The sequence below is a fragment of the Sorex araneus genome, chromosome X, assembly GCF_027595985.1.
Source record: "Sorex araneus isolate mSorAra2 chromosome X, mSorAra2.pri, whole genome shotgun sequence".
Classification (NCBI taxonomy): domain Eukaryota; kingdom Metazoa; phylum Chordata; class Mammalia; order Eulipotyphla; family Soricidae; genus Sorex; species Sorex araneus.
Window position 1 is genome coordinate 42,168,885 of NC_073313.1, and position 13,130 is coordinate 42,182,014.

Consider the following 13,130-nt stretch of genomic DNA (forward strand, 5'->3'; position numbering starts at 1 on the left):
TTAGTTGGTTTTCATGTTTGCTGTCGGGGAGCAGGCCCAATGCCTCACACGTGCAAGAGATATGCTTTACTTGCTTGAGGCCCATCACCAGTTTCTGAGTACAAATTCTGATTGGCAGAATTGTTTCCTGAAGCAATGGAATGAATCTCGGTCCTATAAGAATGGCTAATGCATCTTTAGTACCCTACAGTTGAACATGTTACTACATGAAGGGCAACATCGTGGAGTTATTAGTGGGAAATTCAAAATCATATATATTTTAGTTTCTGCTTCTTTACTGAGTTTACCCAATAGTTAATTTTCAAGCATAAGGCTCAGCTATTTTTAAATAACTCGGTATATGCTGCTGACATTTTCACTTTCTTCCCTGATTCTGAACCTATTTCTATACATTCTAAATGGCATTTCGACAGATGGAAAAAAGAAGTTGGTACATCAGGACCAATTTCTTCTTTCAAGTTTAGGCTAATGCTAAACAAAACTATCCAAAACATCTTCATGAAAATTAGAGAGTTGGTAGTTCTCTGAAACACATATGAATTTTATTTGACTCAACTTACTAAAATCACATTGAAAATCCCTTAATGTTTAGACCCACCCTCCATTAGGGAAAATCACTATGGGCATTTCAGATATTTTGAACCTGGGTAACAAAAGAGGCAAAAGACATTGTTTGGGATGAAATCTAAGACTTGAATACTAGTGTTTTCAAGCTTTAATAAAATATATACCAATTCCAAGTATCAAACATGAAATTAAAATTCAAATCCATGGGTTTACTCTTCATAAGCACCAAAATTAAATTCTGTTCACGGAATCCTATGTAAGTTACTTTTGATTTGGACAATGCATTCAGAGATGAGTTGCAATTAGGAGGACAGTGTTCATTGAATGCATCGAATTTAAAAAATCATCTAACATTTCAAAACCACACATAAAGAAACCTGAAAAGTTTACTATTACTAAAGTTATTCGGGACAACATTATCCTGCAGATAAAAATACATTTCTTATATGTACATGTAGATTCCTACATGAAAGAAAGGATTCAGTTTCAAATAGAAAAGGACTGCCCCTTGAATTCAACGAGGTCTCAGACTGCCAAACTGATGTAATTACCAGGGCAAGGAGAACTGAAACTGGAAGAATACAAGTTAAAGTGAGGATACAAGTTCAGTCACCTGCTCCTGAATAGTGGTAGAATTGAGTGAGGAGTAAGCAGGAGACCAAGTAGAAGGAAGACTTAGAAGAAGGGCAAAGAATGCCTCAACTTTGACCAGAAAGGATCCGAGAACCAAGCAAAGCTGAGATCAGATGATACAGCTGCCGTGAGATGCTTGAAACTAAAATTTGATAGCTGACAGTTACAGAAACTCATTAAAATCATCTTAAAATGAAATTAGACAAGGCATCGAAAATTGCATCAAGAACCAATATTACATGACCAGATAGCTCAACATGGCATTGGCATTTTAAAAAACTTCCCCAGATAACAATCAAGTCACCAGAAGACCTCGGTTTCGGATCACAGTCTTTGAAGCTTACGCAAGTCCCTGACTGTCTAGGAGAGACAGCACAACGCTCCGCAGAGAAGCTCTGCCGAGCTGTGAGTACCAGAAACTCCTGGACAGGCCCTGGATCCTGGATTCTTCAAAGTGAGGGAACTGCACCAGGCTTCTTCCAAGCAAAAACACTTGATCGTTTTGTTGACCATGAATTAAATTGGGGTTGTCAAAAACAACCCCAACTTCGGCGGGGAAGGCGAAGGGTTGAAGTTAAGCAAGATAAAGGAAAATCACAGAAATTTCATGCAAGGGTAGAACATTCAAGTTCTTTGTTTTCTAATTAATACTGCATGTCAAAGTAGCATGTAAACCAAATTTGCCAAACAAAAAAAAGTTTTCTCATCCTCAACAGATGAGAATGACTGCAGCACTTGTGATCTTTGATCACCATGAACTACTCACACTAAAAGACTTAGAAATGTTCGAAGAAAATAAATTAACCTTGAAACAAAGAAGCAGATGTTTTGGTCAAACTTCAAACATGAATTATCAGAAATTAATTACTGGCCCCCAACAGGTTAAAGATAAAAGGAGGCCCTAAAGGGTCTCTATAGGAGCTGATATACACACAAGTGAGTGTCACTTTTATCCTAGTTTATTAAATATTGCTTCTTTGGGATGTGTTTATAACAACTCCCAGAACATTTTTCATGTAAGGTTTCAAAGCGATCATATTAAAATACAGCTTCAATATAAAGTTTATCACAGTTTTACAGTATTCAAAAATGACAGACCTGCCTTAAAAAAACAAAATAAAAACCAAAAAAAGGACTGTTACACCCAAAACATAAGAAAACAATTAAATAAACAAGTTTGGCATTTCCATAACTTTATAGTATAAAACAGAATATTAAACCTACTACTGGCAAGCGGACACTGGTGTATTTCCTAATTTGAAATGGAAATGTGCCGCCATTTCAACACGCTATACAAGTTCACTATACAAAAGATGATATTTTTGATGGAAGAAGTGCACCCTGAAATTTTTTGCCAGCTTAGATTATTTAATTCTTAAAAGTCAAAAAAAGTCCTTTTTCTTTTTAAAATTGAAGGCTGAATTCAATTTTTTTTTGTTTTGTTTTTTGTTTGTTTTTGTTGTTTTGTCACATTTGTCAACCTTCCTGGTTAAAAAAACAATATTGTCTATGGACGCCCACCAGGGGGCAGTGTAAGATTAGCCATTAAATCACGAACAGCTGCAAATATTGTGCATTCACCTGCAACAGAGAAAAATGGTCATTAGCTATTCGCAATACAGGAAAGATGATGTTAATATACCGGTGAGAGCAGGGGAAATTAAACCTAAAATTAGCAAGAACTCTAGAAATCAAATTGAAAGACTAAATTTTAATTGCACAGGTTATAGGGGATTAAAGTTTTGGGGTTAAATATCAGAGATTGTCTGTTTTGGATTTTGTTTTTCCCTTGTGAGGAAATTTGGGGACTGTCCCACTTTGGTTTGGGTTTTAAAAGATATGCCTAGAGTTTCTCTACAGAAACACTGAAGCATTGGATAAGCTTTTGAAGTTGGGCTTCAAAGGCCATAGACAACTTGCGCGGGAGTTTTTAATCTAGAGAAAAGGTCTAACAAATTTATATCTATGCATTAGTTAAGGCATCAGTGGTATCCTTATGTTGCCTTAAAGACTAGATGAAAAAGTCTATCGACAGCACTGTCCAACAGAACTTTCTGAAAAATAGTCTACATATGTGTGGCGACTACTGGGTTCTTGTAGTTAGTGTGACCAAAAAACCAATTTTCAGCTTTTATTTAATTTCAATGCCCTAAATTTCTATCACCGTAGGTGGCTAATGGCAGTTCTATTAGACAGTGCAGTACTATGACTTCCACTGACATCTTCTCTGAAATCTCAAGGCCAACTTCTTGAGTTCTGTATTAAAATCAATTCACATAAAAAGCTGTGATTTTCAGCTTAAAAGCATTTCACTGAGTGGTGGTGGGGGCGGGAAGGGCTAGTGATGGGTTTGGGTGAAGAAGGGGGGAGGCTGAAGGATGGCACAGACATCCTCCAAAAACAAGACTTATTTGGGGTCGCGGGGGCTGACTAATGAGTCACATCCTCTCAGCTTCCCCTTTGCTCAAAGAAACAAAACATCCTGCCTCTTCTTGCAAATGTCATAAATATTTCAGTATGAGAAACCAAAATGATCACCCCAAATCTGGATCCTGTCCCTAGAGCAAGGCCTAACACTGCGGTGGCTACAAGTGAGCTGAAGATCTGGACCGAGGAAATGCCTACTGGCAAAGGGCAGGACACGCACTGACCCCGTGCCGGGGGGTGGGGGGGGGGGGCGGCTGCAGCCTTCTTTCCGACCACTAAAAAATTCATTCACAGGAAGAAAATCAAACCCAAGGTTTAATCAGTCTAGATAGGTATAATAATAATAATAATAATAATAATAATATCCACTCCCCAAATACCTCAACAATCTCTTCAATGTAAGAAATTGTAGCTTTCTTGCCCCATTTTGAAAAAATCACATTTGCATCATACTGGGAGGTAGAAAAACCTCCATGAGTCCAATAGGACCAAAACATTCTTTCCTTTTTGTTTCAAAGTCCCAAGACACAATCATATCATGCTAGTCATCTGCGTGTGAAGGACTGGTGTGTGCCCTCCAAGTTCTATGGGAGAGCTACTTTGACAACTCTGATAATTTTCAGCTGATTCTTAAGCACCTATTTGTAGCTGGCAGAAGGGATAAGTCAAAGGATGGAAGGAGAAAACTGTTACGAAGCAGAAGAAAGTATTACAACAAAAGAAGCACACCCTTCTCTACTGCCCAGCGCACTGCTTCTACTCTACCCTGAGGGAGAACTTGAGGATGTTGACCGTATCCAGTCTGGGGGAGCCAATAGCTAAAAACAGAATTTCTTGGAATGCTGACACTTTGGTACCTCAGAATGTTTCAGAGAACAACTTTCCCTCATTTAAGAAGGTGATTCTACCAATGTGCTGGTTACAGAGAGGACTTCCTTCGTATTAGAAATAAGCAAAGTTGTTATTTAAATTCCATAGTCTTGATATTAGAAATGAACAAAGTGAAAGACAAGTTCTTGGCTGAGCTTTGTCTTACAACCAAAAATTTAGCACTGCCTGGAGTTATGTGTTAAGCGTAGCCTGCTTCACTATTGAAGGGACCTCATTGTCTGCCAGAAACAGTCTGGTTTCCTTGAATACATTCAGTTCGAGAGCTTCAAGAAGGTTCACTTGCACCCGCCTGACACTTACATAAGAAGCCCAAAAAGCAGTGATGCCATTGTATCAGCTTTTATTCTTCACAAAACATTTCGAAGATACAGAACTTTGAATGATATTATTCTGTTCATGATTGAACCACGAAATATGAGAAACCAACATGCATTTCCACTGGGTGAGACGTACAGAGTGGCAGGTTATCAACGGGGGGGTAGGAATTCACAGCCATGGGAAATTCTACAATCCTAACCTAGGCTTGGTGGCGATGTGTGCTATAAATACAAGCTTCTGGCATCAGCAACTGGGTCAGTCCAACAGTAAATCACTAACAAAAATAAAAGTCCAGGCAGCAGAGACGTGGACAAAAAATGAAGAGCCAGTGTGAGAAAGGAAGGAAAGTGACAGGCAAACATTAAGAGGGCGACAGCCAACCAGCGCTCTATTACTAAGAGTGGGGGAACAAAGTGGGGAAGGAGGGAGAAGAGGGAGAAACAGGGCAATCTCTCAAAAGAACTTTGAAAACACATATTCGATAGAACACTATCTACTGGTCAAGTACCTTGTCGCGGTGGGTTCATCTCTGCAAACCTCTTCAGAATGTTGCTGACCATCATGGGAGCAGCAACAGAAGAGTTCTGCTGTCTGGGAATGTCTGCCTGCTGGGTGGTACCTGAAGCCATGTCATAAATGATGGGAACTATAATACTAACAGGTTCTTGGGGAGGGACCGACGTTTTCTGAGTTAGCTGCAGCTGTAGACACACAAAGAGAAGAGAAACAGTAAGAACAGGAAAACATCGGTCTATGTTTATCAAAAGTGCTATTATTTACTCTCAGATTAAGATGCTGCAAGGGGAAAGGAAAGAAACATGACGAGAAATGTAATCAACAGGGGACCATCAGGATCCAGATACAATGCCACACGGTTCTGTTGGTCGATCCTTCTGTCTGGACACCTCTTCGCACTGCCACTGCTGTGCACTACGGTGATTCGAATGGCAGGCTCCCCAGCCCCGCACTTCGCCATGGGTGTGACACTCACCACTCCTGCCAAGGTTTCAGCGCCACCCCACCACCACGCGGCCCCCTCCACTCACACATTTCTGTCTCTAACGGGCCAGGGAGTGCCCGGAGTCGGATGTGACAAATCAGGAATGCGGGCCTCTAGAGTGGGGCACCAAGATATCATTGCTGCAGTTACCGAAGAGTTGCTCTGGTCTCCTCACGTGGCTGTTTTCTTCGGAAGCTTCTGGGCGTGTGACACCCACAGACACGCACATGCGCATGCACACAGGCACGCACACACATGCACAGCACTGGGTGGTACTTACAAAGAATAACATTTTGGATTTCAGCACCACAGCAGGCGTCCCAGGAGGTGCAATGGGCGGCGCACTGGGAGGGATTGTCAGGCAAAACTGAACATTCCATTTTAGTTGTGTTGCCTGGTCAGGGAACTATTGTGGGGGCAAAAAAACAAACAAAACAAAAAAAACACACAAAAACCCATGATGAAGTCATATCACCACTTGAAATGATACTCTAATTAGTACGGGGGTCTGAAAGATTAGGCAGCATTTTAGTACAGAGAACTGACATGCTGTATTTTTTCCCCAAAGGAAACGTGCAGGTGACGTGCCTAACTGGCAAAGTGCTGCTCATTGCGTGTGCCTCCCTCTTCAGTCATAAATTCCCGCAGCCAGTGGATGCTGCCCCTCAGTATCTCTGACGGCGAGTCTTCCCGCTGCTTTCATGGATGCTGCTGAGCTAAAGGCTTCACCACTTCTCCTGTGGCTTCCTGAGGGTCCCTTCCAGGGAACGTCTCTCCCAGTCAACCAGACAAAGCTGGCTGATAGCTGTTCAGTGACACATGTTGGCCCTCCTCTGCTCCTGCTCCCCCCACCCCACCCCACACTCTGGGCCCAACACCTGATCTGCAGAAGCCTTGGAACAGTGCCTAGCTACACCTCCCAGCCCCATTTCCAACTCCTCTAAAACTAACTAGGCAAACGGTGCCAATAACTCTAAGTTACAGCCACTGGTGCTTTTTTCAGCCACATATTTACTCCTTCAGAAGCTTGAATTGAGGTCCTTTTGACATAAATGCTCCCAGTGGTCCGCCACAGAGGAAGTCAAGTGTTGAGGCTATTAGCCAAGGAATACTGCTCTACCAATATTAGTAGGAAAACACCAGCTAAAGAAAGGAGTGGTGGATTTGGAATTACTTCAAAGAACATTAGAAACATGAAAGTGAAGGGACTATCGGGCCAGAGCGATAGTGCCGCAGGTAGGGTGCTTGCTTTGCACATGGCTGACCTTGGTTCAATCCCCAGCATTGTCAGGAGTGATCCCGGAGCACAGAGCCAGGAGTAATCCCTGAGCACAGCCGGGTGTGAATAAAATGTAAGGACTACTGGAAGAGCCAAAAAGTACAACCAGCTGCCAACTGCATCTCATCTAAATGAACTATAATATAAAGAAAGGCTTAAAATAATCTTCCCATGGAATGCCATTTTCTAAAATACATTCTTCAAGGAAAATGGAGGTGTCTGAAAAAATCGGATCCATACCTCAGAGCCAACACCATGATATATATGCATATTGATATTTATCTGTGGTGCTGGAAATCGAACCCAGGGTCAAAATATACATGCAAGGCAAGTGCTCCCTACCACTAAGCCACATGCATGGCCCTTCAGGATATATTTTAAATGGATTAATTAAGAAAATGAATTAATAACAGTATTAGAAGAAATCCTGGGCGGATTCATTTTCTAAGAATGGGGAAGTATATGGTATATGATCTGTGTATGCTTTTCTAAGAGCAAGCCACGGGTTAACTCCTGCTGTCGGAGGGTGGAGCAGATGGTTAGACGGGCCATTTCCCACTAAATTCAAAAGGTACAAGGGGACCGTAAAACTTATTCAAGACGAAGCGAATTTTAGCAAGAAATGGAAATGTATCCATCCAGGGGTAAAAATGAGTTGGCACTGCTCTCATCAACTCCAACCTCCTCCAGGAGACCTTTGCCCTAATTTTGTGGCTCTGCAACTTACCAGCTCTAGTTTCATAATATGCACACAGTCCCGGAGGATGTGTGTGGGAGCTCCTAGCAGCTTGGTGAAGGCTATTAACGTATTGGCTTTGAATGGGGGTCCTGCAACCTACAAGGATAAACAAAGTAAGTTATTCTTCACCTATGCTGGCTCTTCTGCTTCCCTGATTACATTAAAAGGAAGAACTTAGAAATACATACCCTTGTTTCAAAGAACTTCTCCAAAACTTGCAGCTCATCAGGTTTCCACTGCCCGGCATTCTCAGGGGTCACTTTGAGCTGAAGCGTTTGGTTGGTTTTGGGACTGAGGGCTACTCTGCATTTCAGTGCATCTGTCTTGAACATGATCACTCCGGGTTCATTGGAATTTATCAGCTGTAGCTGTAAAACAAGAAGGATGCATCAAATCAATAATGTGAGACAACCTGCAAGCCATGCAGAGAAGACAAAATTGTTTCCTAGAGAACAATTTTTGAAGGAAAACAACCAAGTTGGTAACTGTTCTAAGTCAAAGGAATCTTTGGCACTGAGCTAACAGCATGGCAGAAGAAAGGCAATAGGAAGTTTTATGTCTCTTGATGGAAGAACCTCACATTGCCTAGGAATAGTCTTGCAAAACAACAACAATCCTCAATCTGCATTCAATGCCAAGTCAGAATTAAATAATACTTTGCAAACATGGGTGAGGAGCCTGCAGATTCCCGAGGGATGCGACCAGACAATCCAGACAGTAGAAAACAAACGACTTGGTTTATCCAACAAATGGTGAAAGGACAAGTGGAGAGATAAGCAATTGTGCATAGGAGCCAAAAAACAGTTGTGGTGGGGAAGGCAGTGCCTTCCTAACCCCCCCCCCCCCCCCCGCACCACTGCATGCAGCCTTGTACGGCCTGGCCTGGGTGATGAACTGTCAGGCTGGCATCACCAGGCTGAGCAAAACAAAACAAAATAAGCCCAGGGGAACAGAGCGTTAGTTAGCACAGTGGGCAGGGTGCTGCCCCTGCACACAGTCTACCTGGGTTTCATCCCAAGCACCACAAATGGCCTGGAGATGCCAGGCATTATCCCTGAGCACAGCTGGATGTGGACCCCAAACCAAAGCACTCCTTCCCGCCCCCTACCCCCTAAATCAAATAGTAGCTGACCAGGGACTGTGCTCAGGGGCAGAACAAATGCTTTGCACGTATAAGGCCCCCAGGTTTAATCCCAGGCATCCCTTCCACTGCAGAGGAAAAATGCTCATTTGGGTTTTCACTGATTGCAAAAGCTGTGACAAAACCGGTAAATTTCACTCAGTATCTGATGATAAAGATAATGCAGCGACAAATGAAAAGCCTCAGATTTGCTGCCAAACAATCTAAGTGGCTACAAATGAAACAATAGCCGTATGAGTTCCTGATTGAAAGGAGGAGGGGGAGGAGAGTATTTTTTCTACTTCTGTGTATGTTTAAAATTTTCCACAGGAAGTGATTAAAAAAAAGGAGAGAGTGACACACACACACACACACACACACACACACACACACAGAGACAGAGAGAGGACAATTATAAACTGCTCCATCTGGACTGAAACCGTAGAGCAACCCAGGTACTGGCAAGCTCTCTGTGAAGGAACAGAGAATGGCATTTTAGGCTACCTGGTGGTGCCGCTGATGCCACTGGAATGAAGATGGGGTGGGGGGTGTGGACTGGGCCCCTCTGGCCCATTGTTTAATGGACTCTGCTCTAGCCAAATATGCACAGGAAAGGATGAAGCTGAAAGCCTACCCAGCATGTAAGTGGCAAAGGTGAGGCAAGATTATAGGTGTGATGGCTATCGCTCTAAATGCTAATTGAGTCTATTTATGCTAGATTCATTTCTTTTGAATCTGGACATAAAAGCTGCCCAAAGGGCTTGATGGAGCAAATATTTTAAATACTCCCTATTCTGACGACCTCATTAGCACACACATGTATCAACAACAACAATAATTATTGACAGCCATGGAACTGAAGAGCAAGACGCACTAAGGACTTGACAGAAAATACCTCCCTGCTCCCCCCACTGTGGATGGAGACAGGTGGTTATTAATTCTTATGAGCATCAAAATAAAGGTGAAGAAATTAGGCCAAGCTGTACTAGTGTTCTCAACAGCAAACTGGCTCCTCAGGATATCACCACAGGGTAGGTCACAGTTCTTTCTGGAAAGGTTTTAAATCAACTCAGTCGTCATGGCATTGAAAATCAGCTTTCATCCTTGCGGGAATAAATAATCTCTCAGTGGAGGCACCCGTTCCACGCCAGCCGGCCTGCTAGGGCACTGCAGACGGCCAACCGTTCCAGAGGCCACGACTCGCCGCCACGTCACAGACCGGGCCTAGGGGGAGACCCAGGCCCAGGCCCACACTAGCCACAGCACCACAAGGCAAGCGAAGCTGGAATATGTTCACAGAAGAGTGGAAAAGAAAAGGGTGGAGTCCCTTGTTTTCAATGCTAGACCAGGGGGGAAAGCAGCCTTTTAACAACCTGGTTAAAAAAAGAGAGGGAAATTTCACTACCGTCCAGATCCTGCTTTGTGGGGCCAAATGTAAGTGACCCCCGTTGACCATGGGCACTTACATATCTCCTAGGTAACACATACCGTTTCCTGCTGAATAATCCTTTGAAGGTGTCGCCTCATGATGACGGATCCCAGGAATCTCTCAAGTGGAGAACACAGGTAACTGCCAGCCAGGCCAGGCACGAGGCCTGGAGTTGGAGAGGGCAGCAGTAAAATGTTCAAGGCACTGTGAGTGAGGATGGTGGGAATGGAAGCTGCCCAGGAACGCTGAGGTAGTTTGCGAGGCGGAGGCATGTTGGTTGGCATTCCCTGGGAACCTTAGAGGGGAAGGAACGAACATGTGTCAATTCGCTCACATTTACATTCATTAGACACCTTTGACAGCCAAGGCAATCTGTGCTGTCTGAGGGACTCCTTGTGGGAGTCCTTTCAGCAAAACAAATGCTAGATGTAGGGGCTGGAGAAACAGCACAGCAGGTAAGCTGTGCACCTTTCCTGGAGCCCATCCCCGAGTGATCCCTGAGCACAGAGCCTGAAGTTAGCCCCGGACACCACCGGGAGTGGCCCCCAAATGCAAAGCAAACAAGAGAAAGAACAGCTGTTCTCCTCCCGGCAGCCAGGCCCCGTGCCACGTGACCCTGCAGTGATTCCTTCAAGGACTGAAGTCTAGGCTACAGCCTGGAATCTTGGCTGGCTGTGTGACCTGCAGCAATATTGCGGAAGGCAGTGGCAGTAGTGCGGTGGCACTGTAAGCCTAGACTTTCATGGTCTGGGAACCCTGTCCACTGACCCAGTAAGCAAGCGCCCCCCCCCCCCCCCCCATCATGTGTGAGACCACACGGATCCATGCCAGCTGGGGCAAACACAGAGCAGCCAGGCCCCAGGCAACACAGGAACAGATGACAGCAGCACAAGAGCCCGCCAGCCCTGGAAGGATCACCCACTGGGGGTTCATCTACACTGCTAAGATGCAGAAGGGTGAGATAATGCCTGATTATTGTTTCAAGGCACTAAGAGCCACAGAGTGAGGCTGGGAGACAGCTCCAGTGGCAAAGCACATGCCTGACACGCATGAAGCCTTGAGTCTGATCCCTGACTCCACACTGCTGAGCACTGCTGGAGGTGGCTGCATGCTTCCAACACCCTATAACATATACACACAGGGCTGGGGAGATAGCTCAGGGCCAGACTTGGATCCCCGCTCCACATGGTCCCCTCAAGAACTACTGAGTGCAGCGGGGGAAGGGTGATGCGTGCTGAAAGTAGACTAGAGACTTAACACGATGGCCACTCAACACCCCAATTGCAAACCACAACACCCAGTTGGAGAGAAAGAACAAAAGGGAATACCCTGCCACAGAGGCAGGGTGGGGTGGGGGGAGATGGGATTGGGGGGGTGGGAGGGATGCTGGGTTTATTGGTGGTGGAGAATGGGCACTGGTGAAGGGATGGGTTCTCGAACATTGTATGAGGGAAACACGAGCACAAAAATGTATAAATCTATAACTGTACCCTCACGGTGATTCACTAATTAAAAAATAAATTAATTAAAAAAAAAAGAACTACTGAGTGTAGGGCCAGAGCAATAGTACAGCGGGTAGGGCGTTTGCCTTGCACGCGGCTGACCCGGGTTCCATCCCCGGCATCCTATATGGTTCCCCAAGCACCGCCAGGAGTAATTCCTGAGTGCAGAGCCAGGAGTAACTCCTGATCATTGCTGGGTGGGACCCAAAAAGAAAAAAAAAAAAAAAAAGAACTACTGAGTGTACTGAGTGTAGCCCTGGTGGCCCCCACCACCGCTGGGCCTGAACAGTACTACATCTTCAGCTTCTAGCATCCAATCAGTATCTTTAGGCATGTTCTCTGGGTCCCTAACAGTGCACAGGAGGCTCTCCCCCCACACACACACAAGCACACGTTATATAATAAAGCTAACATGTTTGTACAACTTGTTTTCTTCTATTTGCATGACCTTGCTAGTTAACCGTTAACTTTATGTAACCTTTTTTTTGGGGGGGGGGGCAGGAGGAATGCCATGTTGGAGGGCCCTTGGGCGTTCACCAGGTACCAGGGGCCTTGCACATGCTTGGCATGTACTCTACCGCTCAGGCTACATCCCTGGCTCCTTACTTTTAGGTGTCTTTTATGTCAGAAGTCATAACAGAGACTGGCACTTAGAAGGCAATGCTTTTCCCAAATTTGGCCTGCCTTTGCAAATTAATGACTACTATCTGATTTACTAAATGGAGAAAAGTTTAAGTTATAAGTATCCCTGTTCAACAAGTATGCTGTCTATCAAATGTGAGGCTGGAAAGAAAAGGGTCATTTGTTATATAACAAATGATCCTAAAACTGTTGATAATACTCACTGGTTCCAGCTCTGGGGGAATGGGAAGCATCTGGAACTGGAGAGTGTAGTGAAGGATTGGCTGGTGACATTCCAGGCATGCGTGTTGCTGATGATGGGCCAGACACTTGAGGAGACCCTGGCCAGTTCCCTGCTCGTCCACTAGGTGACACCATTGTGTATGGAGAACTGGGGTCTAGGGTTCCTGTAAAGAATAAAACACATGGTTTTCAAAACCTGTGTTTTTGGAAACCAAAAAGTATTTGACAACATTTGCATCCTCCGAGGGATAAAATTTTATTTTTCTCTTATTAAGATCATGCACTGAAGCATGATGCTCCTTGCCATCACACATACAAATCTCTATTTTGTACAGTGTATATGGGCTTTTGTAAACATGCT

General features: G+C 44.2%; 1 protein-coding gene across 5 annotated transcripts in view; it reads right to left on the bottom strand.

The window, feature by feature from the left end:
• Positions 1–700: 700 nt before the first annotated feature.
• The window catches only part of MED14 (mediator complex subunit 14), a 69,909-nt gene continuing 57,479 nt past the window's right edge, over positions 701–13,130 (bottom strand). For all 5 annotated transcript variants that reach the window (XM_055122541.1, XM_055122538.1, XM_055122540.1 and 2 more), the window contains 7 exons: positions 12,751–12,933; positions 10,463–10,698; positions 8,043–8,222; positions 7,843–7,950; positions 6,117–6,242; positions 5,345–5,537; positions 701–2,781 (listed from right to left, as the gene is read on the bottom strand). In XM_055122541.1, coding sequence (XP_054978516.1) covers positions 2,708–2,781; positions 5,345–5,537; positions 6,117–6,242; positions 7,843–7,950; positions 8,043–8,222; positions 10,463–10,698; positions 12,751–12,933 — 1,100 coding nt within the window. In that variant the 3' untranslated portion in view covers positions 701–2,707. The remainder of the gene's footprint in view (positions 2,782–5,344; positions 5,538–6,116; positions 6,243–7,842; positions 7,951–8,042; positions 8,223–10,462; positions 10,699–12,750; positions 12,934–13,130) is intronic.